This window comes from Plasmodium yoelii (assembly GCF_900002385.2).
Source record: "Plasmodium yoelii strain 17X genome assembly, chromosome: 5".
In the NCBI taxonomy this organism is placed as follows: Eukaryota; Apicomplexa; class Aconoidasida; order Haemosporida; family Plasmodiidae; genus Plasmodium; species Plasmodium yoelii.
The window spans coordinates 728,300-741,697 of NC_036177.2; the positions used below are offsets into that span (position 1 = coordinate 728,300).

At 21.8% G+C, this 13,398-nt stretch overlaps 6 protein-coding genes across 6 annotated transcripts; 3 read left to right on the plus strand and 3 right to left on the minus strand.

Annotated features, from left to right (window-relative positions):
- Positions 1–2,212: 2,212 nt before the first annotated feature.
- Positions 2,213–3,091, minus strand: PY17X_0515400 (conserved protein, unknown function; the record flags this gene model as incomplete). The annotated part of the gene is made up of 2 exons (XM_022955231.1): positions 2,213–2,766; positions 2,971–3,091. The coding sequence occupies 2 exons, from the start codon at positions 3,089–3,091 to the stop codon at positions 2,213–2,215; spliced, it is 675 nt and encodes a 224-aa protein (XP_022811683.1).
- A 2,110-nt stretch (positions 3,092–5,201) lies between these two features.
- On the plus strand, positions 5,202–6,374 carry PY17X_0515500 (26S proteasome regulatory subunit RPN9, putative; the record flags this gene model as incomplete). Its single annotated transcript, XM_720010.2, has 1 exon — positions 5,202–6,374. One exon carries the CDS (start codon positions 5,202–5,204, stop codon positions 6,372–6,374), a length of 1,173 nt encoding a protein of 390 aa, XP_725103.2.
- A 366-nt stretch (positions 6,375–6,740) lies between these two features.
- PY17X_0515600 (O-sialoglycoprotease) lies at positions 6,741–8,546 on the minus strand (the record flags this gene model as incomplete). Its single annotated transcript, XM_720009.1, has 1 exon — positions 6,741–8,546. The coding sequence occupies one exon, from the start codon at positions 8,544–8,546 to the stop codon at positions 6,741–6,743; it is 1,806 nt and encodes a 601-aa protein (XP_725102.1).
- A 761-nt stretch (positions 8,547–9,307) lies between these two features.
- On the plus strand, positions 9,308–9,991 carry PY17X_0515700 (RNA methyltransferase; the record flags this gene model as incomplete). Its single annotated transcript, XM_720008.1, has 1 exon — positions 9,308–9,991. The coding sequence occupies one exon, from the start codon at positions 9,308–9,310 to the stop codon at positions 9,989–9,991; it is 684 nt and encodes a 227-aa protein (XP_725101.1).
- Positions 9,992–10,693: 702 nt separating this feature from the next.
- Positions 10,694–11,413, plus strand: PY17X_0515800 (calmodulin, putative; the record flags this gene model as incomplete). Its single annotated transcript, XM_720007.2, has 1 exon — positions 10,694–11,413. The coding sequence occupies one exon, from the start codon at positions 10,694–10,696 to the stop codon at positions 11,411–11,413; it is 720 nt and encodes a 239-aa protein (XP_725100.2).
- A 775-nt stretch (positions 11,414–12,188) lies between these two features.
- Positions 12,189–12,872, minus strand: PY17X_0515900 (ookinete surface protein P28; the record flags this gene model as incomplete). Its single annotated transcript, XM_720006.1, has 1 exon — positions 12,189–12,872. One exon carries the CDS (start codon positions 12,870–12,872, stop codon positions 12,189–12,191), a length of 684 nt encoding a protein of 227 aa, XP_725099.1.
- Positions 12,873–13,398: the final 526 nt, after the last annotated feature.

A 13,398-nucleotide genomic window follows, 5' to 3' on the forward strand; every position in this document is an offset into this window, starting at 1 on the left:
TATATATGAATATAAATAACTATTTTTTAGTGTTAACGCACACAAAACATGTTTGTTATCTACAATTTTAAAATGGTTGCAATTTGTTCGCAATGAAAATCAACAATATATGTATATATATATATATATATATATATGCAGCATATACACGATATTATTATATTATGCCTTTCCACGATTTTATTATAAAAAGACGTTAAATAAAATAAAACAGTAAAAAAAAAATATAACATACTTTTCTATAATAAAATGTACATAATATATATAGTAAAAGTAAAACAACGAAAAATATAAGAAATTATACTTTTATATATTTATCGTACATTATATACATGCATATATATATCACTATGTTTTATATTTTTATTTGTATATTTTATTTATTTAGCTAAAAATTGTAATAAAAATGGAAATAACGAATATGTATACATATATGTAACTTTTTGTGAATATATAAACGCATAATCTATATATTTGTTATTTATATATTCATTGTTAGTTTGTATATGTATTAAAAAAAAAAAAAAAAAAAAAAACAGTATATAAATTATTATGCTTATTAATCACATAACAAACAAATACTAGTATGTATATAAATAAATCATAAAATCTTATTTTAACATAAATATTATAAAAATTATACTTAAAGAATATATATATATTATATTTTTAACATTAAAATATTTAAACTGCAATGTTAATGAAATATTTAAATAAAAAAATATAATAGCAATATAAAATAGCATAATAAATGAATATAAAAAATATAAATAAATAAATATAAATAAATATAAATATATAATAAATTAAACAATATTTGAAATAAAAATTATATATATTTTTACATGTATAAAAAAAATAATTAATATGCATGGGTACAAATTTAATATAACAATTTAGCAATTAAATGAAATAATAATTAGCTCAATTATTTTATTACAATAAAGGGCAAACGGAAAGAAAAAATGTTAGCAGTAAAAATATGTTAGTTATATATTTACCGATATTATTATGCAATATTATTTAGCGATATTATCAATATATAGTATATATACAAATTAATTATATATGTACTATATTTATACTTGAAAATTTTACGTAAAAATAATATTTTAATATATAGAAATGCATAGATTTATGCACATGTACATGCGTTTTCCCCTTTAGTGCCATGAATAATGGGCCCGGTTAATATTTTTTGATATTCCCTTTTTATATGACTGCTTACCGTAATTAATAAAAAAGTACTATATATCCTTTATACAATATTAACAGGAATAAAAAAATTAAAATAGCGAAAAAAGTCATCTCATATAAAAAATGAATAACAATAAGAATTAAAGAAATATGCATATATATATATAATAAAACATACAAATGAAATATATATATAAAACATTTCACAAGCGTGTGGCATATTATTTATATTAACATTTTATCTGCATTATGCAACAGACAAAACGTTATATATATTTTGAAATATATAGTCATATTTTATAAAACAACAATAATAATAAATGAAATAAAAAATGAACATATAGCTGTGTATTTTTTTTTTTTTTTTTTGGATGTAAAGCTTGTAGTAATTGAATAAGAAAAGGAAAATATAATTTTTTTAAATGATAGAATATATGTATTTTTTTGTATGTTACTACATTTTTATCACAAAAAATATTAAATCATTTCTTGTACAAAAAAATGGACTATGTTCTATTTTATATGCCGATGTATGTTATGTAGAATTTTTGTATGGATAACAAAAAAAAAATTATAAAGTAGTAAATTTTATTTACAACTTTTTTAATTATAAAAATATGATTTGTTCATAATTTTTAGGTATCTTTTGGTTTTCATAATAACAAAAATTGGCTAGTTTATGCATGTACATATATTTTGGTGAGTTTAATAAAATATTAAAAGTTCACATTATGCATATATTGCACTATTTGTAAAAAATAAACAAATGAACGAAAAAAGGGAATGCATTAAAAATAATACAGCTATATAAAACTATGCACTATTCAATTTGTGCATATTAAATATCGAATATATACATGAATATATAATAGTATAGACAATTGTAGTTATTCCATAAAATTTTGTAAAAATATATATGATAATAGTAAATAAAGGAATATTGATATATAGACTTGATTAACATATTTTATTTAGATTATTGTGACAGATTTCATCTAATCTTTGTTAATACAAACTATAGATATAAATCATTTGAACCATTTATGTGTGATAATTTTACGCATAATTTATTTTTACATTTCATATACATAGGTATAATTTTATTAACAAAATTGTGGTTATTTAAAAAGTCCTCTATTTTTAAATAATTTGTTTTTTGAAATAAAAAATACACAATCCTATTTGCATAAGTATAATATTCATGAGAAACAAAAGGTGAACATATTTTTGTTGCCGCATACCCATTTGCTTCATTAATAAAACCTAGCCATTCTACACAAGTATTTTTTTTTTCTTTTTCTCTTATATTACAAAAAGGTATATTGGGTTTATTATTTTCTTTGTTCTCATTTAATGTTATATCATCAATCATCGTTTTATTACTCCAACTATTTGTATCCGAATTTGTGAATTCCAAACATATTTCTGAATTATAATTTTTAATATTTTTTTCACTGTTTAATATATCCTTATCATTAGGTATGAATTTACACAAATTGAAAAGAGTTTCATGTAGTAAATTATTACTGGAAAAAAAATAGTCTGCTCTATTTTTTAATTCGTCATATTCTATAAAAATTGGAAGCATAAAATAGTAGCTATATATTCGTTTGTCTATTTTACATTTATTTATTCAACCAAAAATGTTATTTAAAAAAAAATAAATAACGGATACAAAATAATTATTAATAATAAATATGCATATGTGTTAATATACTTTTCCTACTCTTTGGTAAATTTTATTCAATCATGGGTGTGTGTCGATAAGCTTACCATGTATATTTCTTTTTAAAGAATATACTAGGGCTTCAATTTGTTTTTTGTCCCTTTTAAGAGACATTTGATCTGGTACGTTACTTTCTTCATCAGGCTGTGATTTTTTTTCTTTTTTCATATTATAAGGATAATATTATCGAAAGTGTGTACATTTATAGAAATAAAAAATAAAAAATAAATATTAAAAAATATAAAAAAAAACAAAAAAAAACATGTGTAATCCCAATTTATTTTTTATATTAAACAATATTATATGTAGACATAAGGCATGGATGTGCATCCACTTGACTTATTTGTTTTGTTACATTTTATTTTTTCGATATATTTTTCAGAATATGAATTATTTTATTCTGAATGGTCAGGTTAAATAAAAAATTTTACTTTAAAAATATGACTTAACTCACGAAAAGAGGAGAAAAAATTATAATACATCATTTAAGTATTATATTTTGTTATAGTTATATATATATATACATACACAATTGTGAATTATCCAAACAAATGTTTTATATTTTTATTAAATAATATAAATAGATAGCTAGGCTAAAATATGTTGCATGTTCATAAATGGTTGTAGAGAGAGCTAAGCTATAAAATAGACATATATCTAATATTATAATAAAAAAAAAAAATAAAAGTAATACATAATAATTTATGCTTTGAAATAATTTCTTATATTTATAATTTTCTCATTATGTATATATACACTTTTCCCATATTAGTATGCACTATCAAATGATTAGTTACATATCAAATGTGTGTGTGTGTATATATATATATATATAATTTTTTTTTTTTTTTTTTTTTTAATATAACAATGACCTTTTAAATTTGCTAATATATGATAGAATATTTTTTGTAGTTATTATATAACATGCTCTTTATTTTTAATAGCCCAATTTAGTTAATATATTTTGATGAGAAGATAAATAATATTAACCATATATTCAATTCATTATAAATAAATAAATCTACATATATATAATATTAGCTTGAAATATGATAAGTTATTTTGAGATAAAAGAATTATATGGTTATAATGTGTTTACTATAATATAGAATAAGAGGAAGAAATGAAGAAACAAAAAAAATAATTGTTATGTTTTAAAATAAAAAGTATAAGAGTATGAATATTTAAGTCCATGATATATATCAATTATTTTGAGAGTTTAAATAAATCAGGGGTTTTAAAAAATATAAGTATTTAATATAAATTAAATATATATTTATATTATTCCTTTTTTTTTCCAAGTCGTAAATTTGTTTTAAATGGTATATCAGTTATACATTTTTTGTAGGATATATTTAATAAAATAAACATTTTTGATATATTATTTATGTATTTATTTTTACTTATAATAATACACAATAGTTTTAATACTATTAAAAAATATATAGTTACAAAAAATGATGATGTTTTTTGGATTATTTAAAAAAATATTATATTCACTTATTTTTAATCCATTTTTTCCAAAATAAATAAGCACTAAAAAAAAGTCGTGTAAAAATAATAATTAGCTAACAAAAAAAAAAAAAAAATAACAAATTTAATCTGGTAATATTCTTATAACGCTTAAAAATATATATGTGATTGAATTATAAAAATAAGAAATAAAACTAAAAAAGTATATATATATAAAATAAAATATTATAAATATATATATATATATATATATATATATATATATTTTAAGTATATGTATAAAGAATAAGTGAAAAAGGCGAATTTAGGCATGTACCTAAAAAAAGCATAAATTTTGAACTTAGCAATTTTATAGTTTATATATTTCTTTTTATTGTTATCCATTATAATTGTAGCGAATTTATAAACCTTTTATTGTTAACACAAAAAAAAAAAGGAATATAACTTAAATAGATAATAAAATAAAGAAGATTATATTATATCTATGAATTGAGGTATAGATATATTAATAAAACAAAATACATAGAGAGCAATACAAACAGTTATAAAATAAAAAACTTCAAATCATGTTGTGTGTGATAATTTTCACCTAATAATTTGAGAATACATAATTATGTAAATATTTACATATTCTTATTAATAACCAATTTTAATTTTCACTCTTATTTTTAGTCCCTAATAATTGATCTATACACATTCGCCCCAAAAAATAAGGTGAAAAATAGTGAAAAAATAGCGAAAAAATAGCGAAAAAATAGCGAAAAAATAAGGTGAAAATAAAGTGAAAAAATAAAGTGTAGACAAAATGAGCTCGGGTGAAGAAATGAATAAAATGCTAAACGAAAATGAAAACGATTTATTAAATGAGTTAGAAAAAAAATACAGTTTTATCGAACTTAAGGAAATAAAAAAATACAAAGAAAAAAAGCATTATCATGAATTAACATTGGAAATTCAGAAATTTGTAAATACAAAGAATATAGAAGATAGAGATAAATTTCGTTTATTTTATACTTATTTATCACCAATAATAAAAAAAATAAAAAAAACAATATATGCTGAATTATTATATATAGTTACAAATAATTTTGATGCAGAATGGACAATAAATTATATAAAAGAATCAGAAAAAAATTTAGAAAATGATAAAGATGCTATAATAATATATAGATGTATATTAATACTAAAATATACAAAATTAAATGATTTCAAATCATGTGAAAATGAAATAGAATTTACAAAAAATATGTTACAAGGAGTTATAGGTTTAAATATTATTGCACACAAATTTTATAATTTTGCATTAATGAATTATTATAAAGCTTTAAATAAATCAGAACTATTTGTAAAATATGCATTATTATATTTGGCTTATACACCATTAAATAATTTAGATGAATCTGAACAAATCGAAATAGGAACACATATATGTATTTATTCTATTATTAGTGAAGATGTATATAATATTGGTGAAATTATACAACTACCTTTAATTAATGTATGTATAAAAAATAATGAACAAAATAATTGGTTATATAAATTAATTTATGCTTATAATGAAGGTAGTATTGATATGTTTAATGATGTAGTTAAACAATATAAAGATAATATACAAAATTCACTTTTAAAAAATTATGAACAAAATATGATTAAAAAAATTACATTATTAGCTTTAATGGATTTAGCTTTTAAAAAAAAAAAACAAAGATCAGATATTTTTTTTTCAGAAATTTCACAACATTGTAAAGTTGATATAAACCAAGTTGAAAAAATGCTTATAACTGCAAAAAGCAAAAATATATTATCATGCCAAATTAATGAAATACAAAAATCTGTTAAAATTACATGGGTAAAACCAAGAGTTCTTAATAATGAAAAAATATATCTTATGAAAGAAAGCATAGATAAATGGATAGTTCATTCAAAAAATCTTTTATCTTATGTAGAAGATTTATCAGTAGAATTATTAGTATCTTAAACTCATAGACCATAAAAATAGAAATGATAAACCCAAATGGGGATCCACACATACCACGAGTTTATCCGCCACTATCCACTCTTAACGTAATAATAACCACATTGCTTACACATGCATATATTCGTTTTCGGGAATTTTTATTTTCCCCATCAATACAAAAACATGTTTTTTTTTTTACCTATTCTAACTTTAAAAAATTATAAATGACACAATAACTGGTTAGTGACACGATAAATTTATTAAACGAAATGGCAAAAAATTATATATCACAAATTTTTATTTCATTGAATAATTATCCTTATGGGAATGGTAGCTAAAATAAGGTCGTGTCATTTTTTTTTTTTTTTTTTTTTTTTTTAAATGGAATTATCGCCATGTAACATAAACATCATCTGTTCGATATCGCTGATGAATAGATATATTATCAAAATTAAAATTATTTTTATTTTTTGAATTTAAATATTCTATATATCCAGTATAAGCAATCATAGCACCATTATCTACACAATAACTATGATCCATAAACCCGATTTTTATATTTTTTTGTTTTGCCATTTTTTTCATCATATTTTGAAGAAATACATTACATCCAACACCCCCTACAATAATTACTTCTTTACTATTTGTAAATGCAATAGCTCTTTCAGTTATTTCAATTAGCATACTAAATATATGATGTTGTAAACTATAACATATTTGAATTTTTCTTTTTTCTTCATCACTTAATTTTAAAGCTTCAACTTCTTCAGATATATTTTCTTCTAATTCTTTTTCATAATAATCTGAACTTGTTTCTATTGAACAATTATCATCAGAATATTCACTATTTTGACCATAATTTTGTTTGTTTTCATTTTTATATACAATATTTTCTTCATAATAAGAGCTTCCTTTCATTCCGTGTAAGAAACTATAATTGGGTGATACATGGTTTGGGTTCGTAACTGCTTTATCGCTACTTTTGTTTGGGTCTTCTTGGCCATGGTTTGGATTCGTGCCTGGTTTATCGCTACTTTTGTTCGGGTCTTCTTGGCCATGGTTTGGATTCGTGCCTGCTTTATCACCATTTTTATAATCTTGGCATAGCTCTTCTTCCAAAGTTAGAGTGTCATCATTTACAATAGTTGCATTTTGATTATTATAATTTTGTGGAGACATATTTTCATTTATTTTTTGTTTTTTTTTATTATCTTCATCTTTATTAATTTGATTGGTTCCTTTTTTCTTATTATTTTTATATTGAGGATTACCCTTTTTGCTATTTTTATTTATATATTTTGAAAAATATTTGCTAATATAAAAATCGTATCCACTAAAAGATATGTCCATACCTTTAATTGTATATGGGAATTGTAATAGTTCATTATAATATATAGCAGATTGTAGCTGATTTTCTTTTTTACTAAATTTTACTGAAGAACCATCTTTGGGGCTAGAAGCCAACGCGTCGCCACCACCATCACCACCAACATCATTGCTGTGTTGCCCATGTTGCCCATGTTGATAAGTTTTCCCATTGGCCTGCTTAACACAAGTTCCCCCTTCTTTTGCCTCAATCTTTTGTAATAATCTTAATAGTTTTTTTTTTCGAGCCCATAATTCTACATTATATCCAGGAGATGGGGAATTTGAAATTTGTAAAATTCGAGCAGATCTATCAATAACATTTCCAATAGCAATATCTAAAGTTTCTCCTATTATTTCATATTTTTTTTTATAATTATTATAATATATAATTTGTGTGTTACTTCCACTAACATATAAAATAATTGGATGATATAATTTTGTAATAAATATTCCCATTTCTATATGAGCAATACAATGATTTACCCCTATAACTGGTATGTTAAATAATAAAGAAAATAATTTTGATATATTATATGCTACATATAATGCTGAACCAATACCTGGTCCTTTAGTATAACATATTAATCCTATATTTGTTATTTTTATTTTTAATTTATTTAAACAATCTTTTATCATATCAATTATATAATATTTATGATGAGCATTTATTTCTCTAGGAATAAAACCACATCCTATTTCTGATACATATGTTCTTCTCATATTTACAAGTATCTTCATTTCTTCATCTATTATACTTATTCCTAACTTATTAGCACTTCCTTCCATTCCTAAAATATACATTTTTTTTTTGGAAATTTCCCCCATTTTTACAAACTAGCATATGTGTATCTGTTCAGCCCTGCCCAGAGAACCTTATCTATTCCGCTATTTTGCTATTCCGCTTTATCCGCTTTATCTCTATTCTGCTATTCCACTTTATCCGCTTTATCTCTATTCTGCTATTCCGCTTTATCCGCTTTATCTCTATTCTGCTTTTGTTTTGAAACGTATATTTCTAGTTCCACAAACTTATTTCAATACGCGAACAATATTGTGTATTGCCAAATTTTGTTAATATATATAATGGAAATAAAAAATGCTTTTCCCTTTTTATTTCTCAATTATTTTATATATTTAATTTTCCAAAAAAAACAAAACCCTTTTGCAAATAAAGTGGGAAATATACGAAACAAAAATTGTCGAATAGATGGCTCGGCTTTTAAAAGATGGCCATAAATCGGGTTCATACAATTGCTGCAATTTTTGTAATTCTCTGACTTGTTTTCTTTTTATTTTTGTAATTCTCTGATTTTTTTCTTTCTATTTTTGGTGAGCATCTATTGGGTTGACCGGGATACCGAAATATATATAACTGCGCATTGAAAAAATATAAAAAATTCTACAAAAAAAAAATCGAATATAAATATATTTTAAATAATAAAATGGGTTTACAGAACATCTTCCTCGTTAAATTTTATCATCCATTATATTTATTACATAAAAATTAGTAAAAAAAAAAAAAAAAAAAAAAATATATAAATATATAAATATATAAATATATAAATAAATATGTATAGTTCGATACAATGAAGAATGGAAATAATTTTGAAGATGACAAAGAAAGAGATGGCAAAACTAAAATGTATGTAATTATATATAATATAGGGAAAAAAAAAAACATTGGAAATATTGTACGAAGTTGTGTTGCATTTAATGTTAGTGAGATATTCGTAGTCGGGCGAAATAAAAAAGAAACCAGTTTTTTTGGTAGTATGGGAACACATGGATATATAAGAATAAGATATTTTTCAAATATGATAGAATTAAAAGAATATTTAAATGATAACAATATATTATTATATGGATGTGAAATAACAAACCAATCTATTCCTATTACTAAACAACCATTTGTGAAAAATAAAGATACAGCATTTTTATTTGGAAATGAAGGTACAGGAATTAGTGACCAAATAATAAAAATGTGTGATAAAATTATTTATATACCACAATATGGAAATGGCATTGCTTCTTTAAATGTTTCAGTTTCTTGTGCAATCATTTTACAAACCTTTGCTGTATGGGCTAATTATATAGAAGTAGATATTAAAGGAAATAAATTTATTATTCAAGAGCGTCAAAATAAATTAAATAATTATTTAAACCCTTCTGAAGAGTTAATAAAAGAAATTAATGATAAAAGAACAATTCGAGAGATAAAAAAAAAAGAAATCCAACTAGCCAATTTGGATAATTTAGAATTTTTATTTTGACAACAAATTTTACAATTATAATGATATATAACTCGCATTCTTTCCTTTCTCCTTCTTATTATCCTCTACCTTTGACTTTGACTTTTTATTGGCCATATCCATTTCATCCATCATTTCATCCATCATTTCATCCATCATTTCATCTATGCATTTCATAATAATTTGGGGCGCATGTATGTATATGTATATGTATGTATATGTATATGTATATGTATGCATATGCATGTACGGGTGGTATTGATATAACTATTATGTTTGACATATTATTGAAAGACAAATTGTTTACCACAAAATTTATAATATTTATGATATTCCATAAATATAATAATTATTTTTCTTTATATTTTTAAATGAGACTATAATTATTAAATAGTTTGCATATTTTTCGTTCCGGAAATTTACACATTTTTTTTTAAATTTGTTACTAATTTGTTACTAATTATTTTTTACATATTTTTATTGCTAAAATTGTGTGAAAAAATAAATACATGTTTGTTATGTCCTTAACACGTTTATAATATATGACTATTTGTGCATTGTACATATATAATATATATATAATATAATATATATATAATATAATATAATATATAATATAATATAATATAATATATATATAATATATCTTTTTTTTATTCTTCAAAATACATCCAAAGATATATAGTAGGAAAAAAGAGGCTGAACAAACTACAAATTGACACAATGAAAACTCAAATAAATTTTCCCATTGATAAAATAAAATTAATTGAAAAAAATTTCAATTTGATTGATGGAAATGGAGATAAAAAAATTAACACTGAAGAATTTAAAACACTGATAAGATTACTTGGGCAAACTAAAACAGATAAAGAAATATATGACATTATTAATCAGCATTTTGAAAACGAAGATGAAAAGGGAGAAGATAATAAACATATTGAAAATAATAATGGGAAAATAGTAAAAGCAAAAGAAGGTGAAATACATAAAAATAATATTGTTAAAAAAAATGGTGGAAAAACACCCCCAAATCATGATCGAATAAAAAATTTAATTAACAAATTAAATAATTTTAATGACAATTATAATAAACAAAATAACGGAATAAAAACAAACCAACCAAATTTTAAAACAGCTAATGGAATTGAAAAAGATGAAATCAAACCAAAAAAAGATATTAATTTTGAAACATTTATGAAAATATTTATAAACACATATACAGAACCTATATCATTAAATGAATTAATCAACTCTTTTGAAACTTTGGACAGTAAAAAAACAGGTTATACCGATGAACACACATTGAAACATATTATGATAAATTCTAATGAACAAATTAGTAATGATGATATTAATTTATTTATGAACTCTTTAAATTTTAAGGATAAAAAAAAAATCGACTATATTCTTTTATCGAAAAAATTAAAAAATATAATTTCTTAACAACAACCAACATAATCCTATTTTTAAGGAAATACATATTTTATTTCCAAACATGTGTGTAAATATATATAAATTTTTTTTTAACTATTCGTATAAACACAGTTCTTTTGAGGTGCAGTGTTTATATTTTTTGCTCTTTTTTTGTTTTTAATACGTATATACATACATAAATATATGCACACATACATGATCGAATATTTGTTTGTTCACTAACCCTAACTTATACTGAATTTTCTCACAAAAAAAAATTTAAATTAAAACCTATGAGTGTAATTCTAACTACATTCTATATCGGAAAAGGAAATATAAATCTATTTATACTTTATACTTTTTTTTTTTAATTTTCAATATAGTTAAATTTAAGTCATTAATCTTAAAAGGAATAATGAAAAAAACAAAACAAAAAAAAACAAAACAAAAAAAAATATTGAAAACAACAAATGAAATACAAGTTGGAAGAGAAAAAATAATATCATAATAAAAATATATACAATTAAATGTATATTTTTATTTATTTTATTATTTCCCCTCTTGTTCTCCTCATTGTATATCATATTAATGCCATTTTTATGTATTCCTTTTCCCTTTAAACGGAAAAAAAAATTTACATATTTTTAACATATTTAAATAGACAAAAAAAAAAAAAAATAGTTATTTCATTCTTGTAAACTTAGCCACGACAAATATCAATTATTTAAATGTCAAATCTGTTTTAATTTTTTTTTGTCTCTCTCTATATAGATATTCCTACAATATGCGATAACAATTGGATATATTACATTACTGCTATATAAATAACAAGTAATGCAATAATGCTGAATATTGACATTCCGTTCATAATACTACTATTTGCTGGTGTTCCAGTACCACTACCTGTACCTGAACCTGTACCTGAGCCTGTACCTGAGCCTGTACCTGGTGCTGGGTTTTTGGAAATACATTCATAATACGTTCCAACCAACTTGCATTCTTCTGTAGCTTTACATTTCAATGCACATTTGGCTTGTCCTACACCTGTACATTTACCATTCTGCATAATTTTTCCTATATCACATGAACATGTTGGATTGTTAGGGTTATTAGGATCAAGTATACATTTTCCAGAGGGACATTCATAGTTAAAACATTTTGTTGGTTTACATATATTTTGTGATAATAAATATCCATTTACACATGAACATACAAGAGCTTTTTCTAAACCCAAAGTTGCTTGGTTTCCACATATAGCATATTCACCACATACTTTATTTATATTGTCGAGTTGATCACACTTAACAATTTTCTCACAAGTGTTTTCATTTTTTAATCCATATCCAGGAATACATTTACATTCTAAATGACTAGTCATTTGAATTAGTTTTCCATTTGTACATATCGTGTCTACAGTGACTTTTGCATTATTATATCTTATCGCAAGTTGGATAAAAAATAAAAAAATAAAACTGTATTTAAAATTCATTTTCGTGAAAATTTAGTATAAAATATTTTTGTTAAAATAACTGTTGTTATGAGTATAATTTTATGAAATTGTTTTGTTTTTTTTACGGAAATTATGAGAATATAAATAATGTTAAATTTAAAAAAATGTATAAAGTGAAATCAAAATAAAATATATAAAAATAAAATATAAAAAAAAAAATATATATTGTAAAATAATATATTGTAGAATTGATATTTATTTTATTTTTTCCACTTTTGTTAATATATACTCAGTTTAAAATAGTTAGCTCAATTGTTTTATTTATTGTATTTATATGTATCATTGTATTTTTTTTTTTTTTTTTTGTAATATAATTTTTTAGCTACCTAAAAATCGAGCTAAAAAATAGACAATAGCTAGCTGTGTATATTGTATATAGCACCATAGAATTTATATAAATAAAAATTATTTTCAAAAATAGCTATTTGATCATGTTGCATATATTTAATGATTTTACAAAAAACACGTGTACACACATTATTCTACATTTTTTATTGAGCACTCA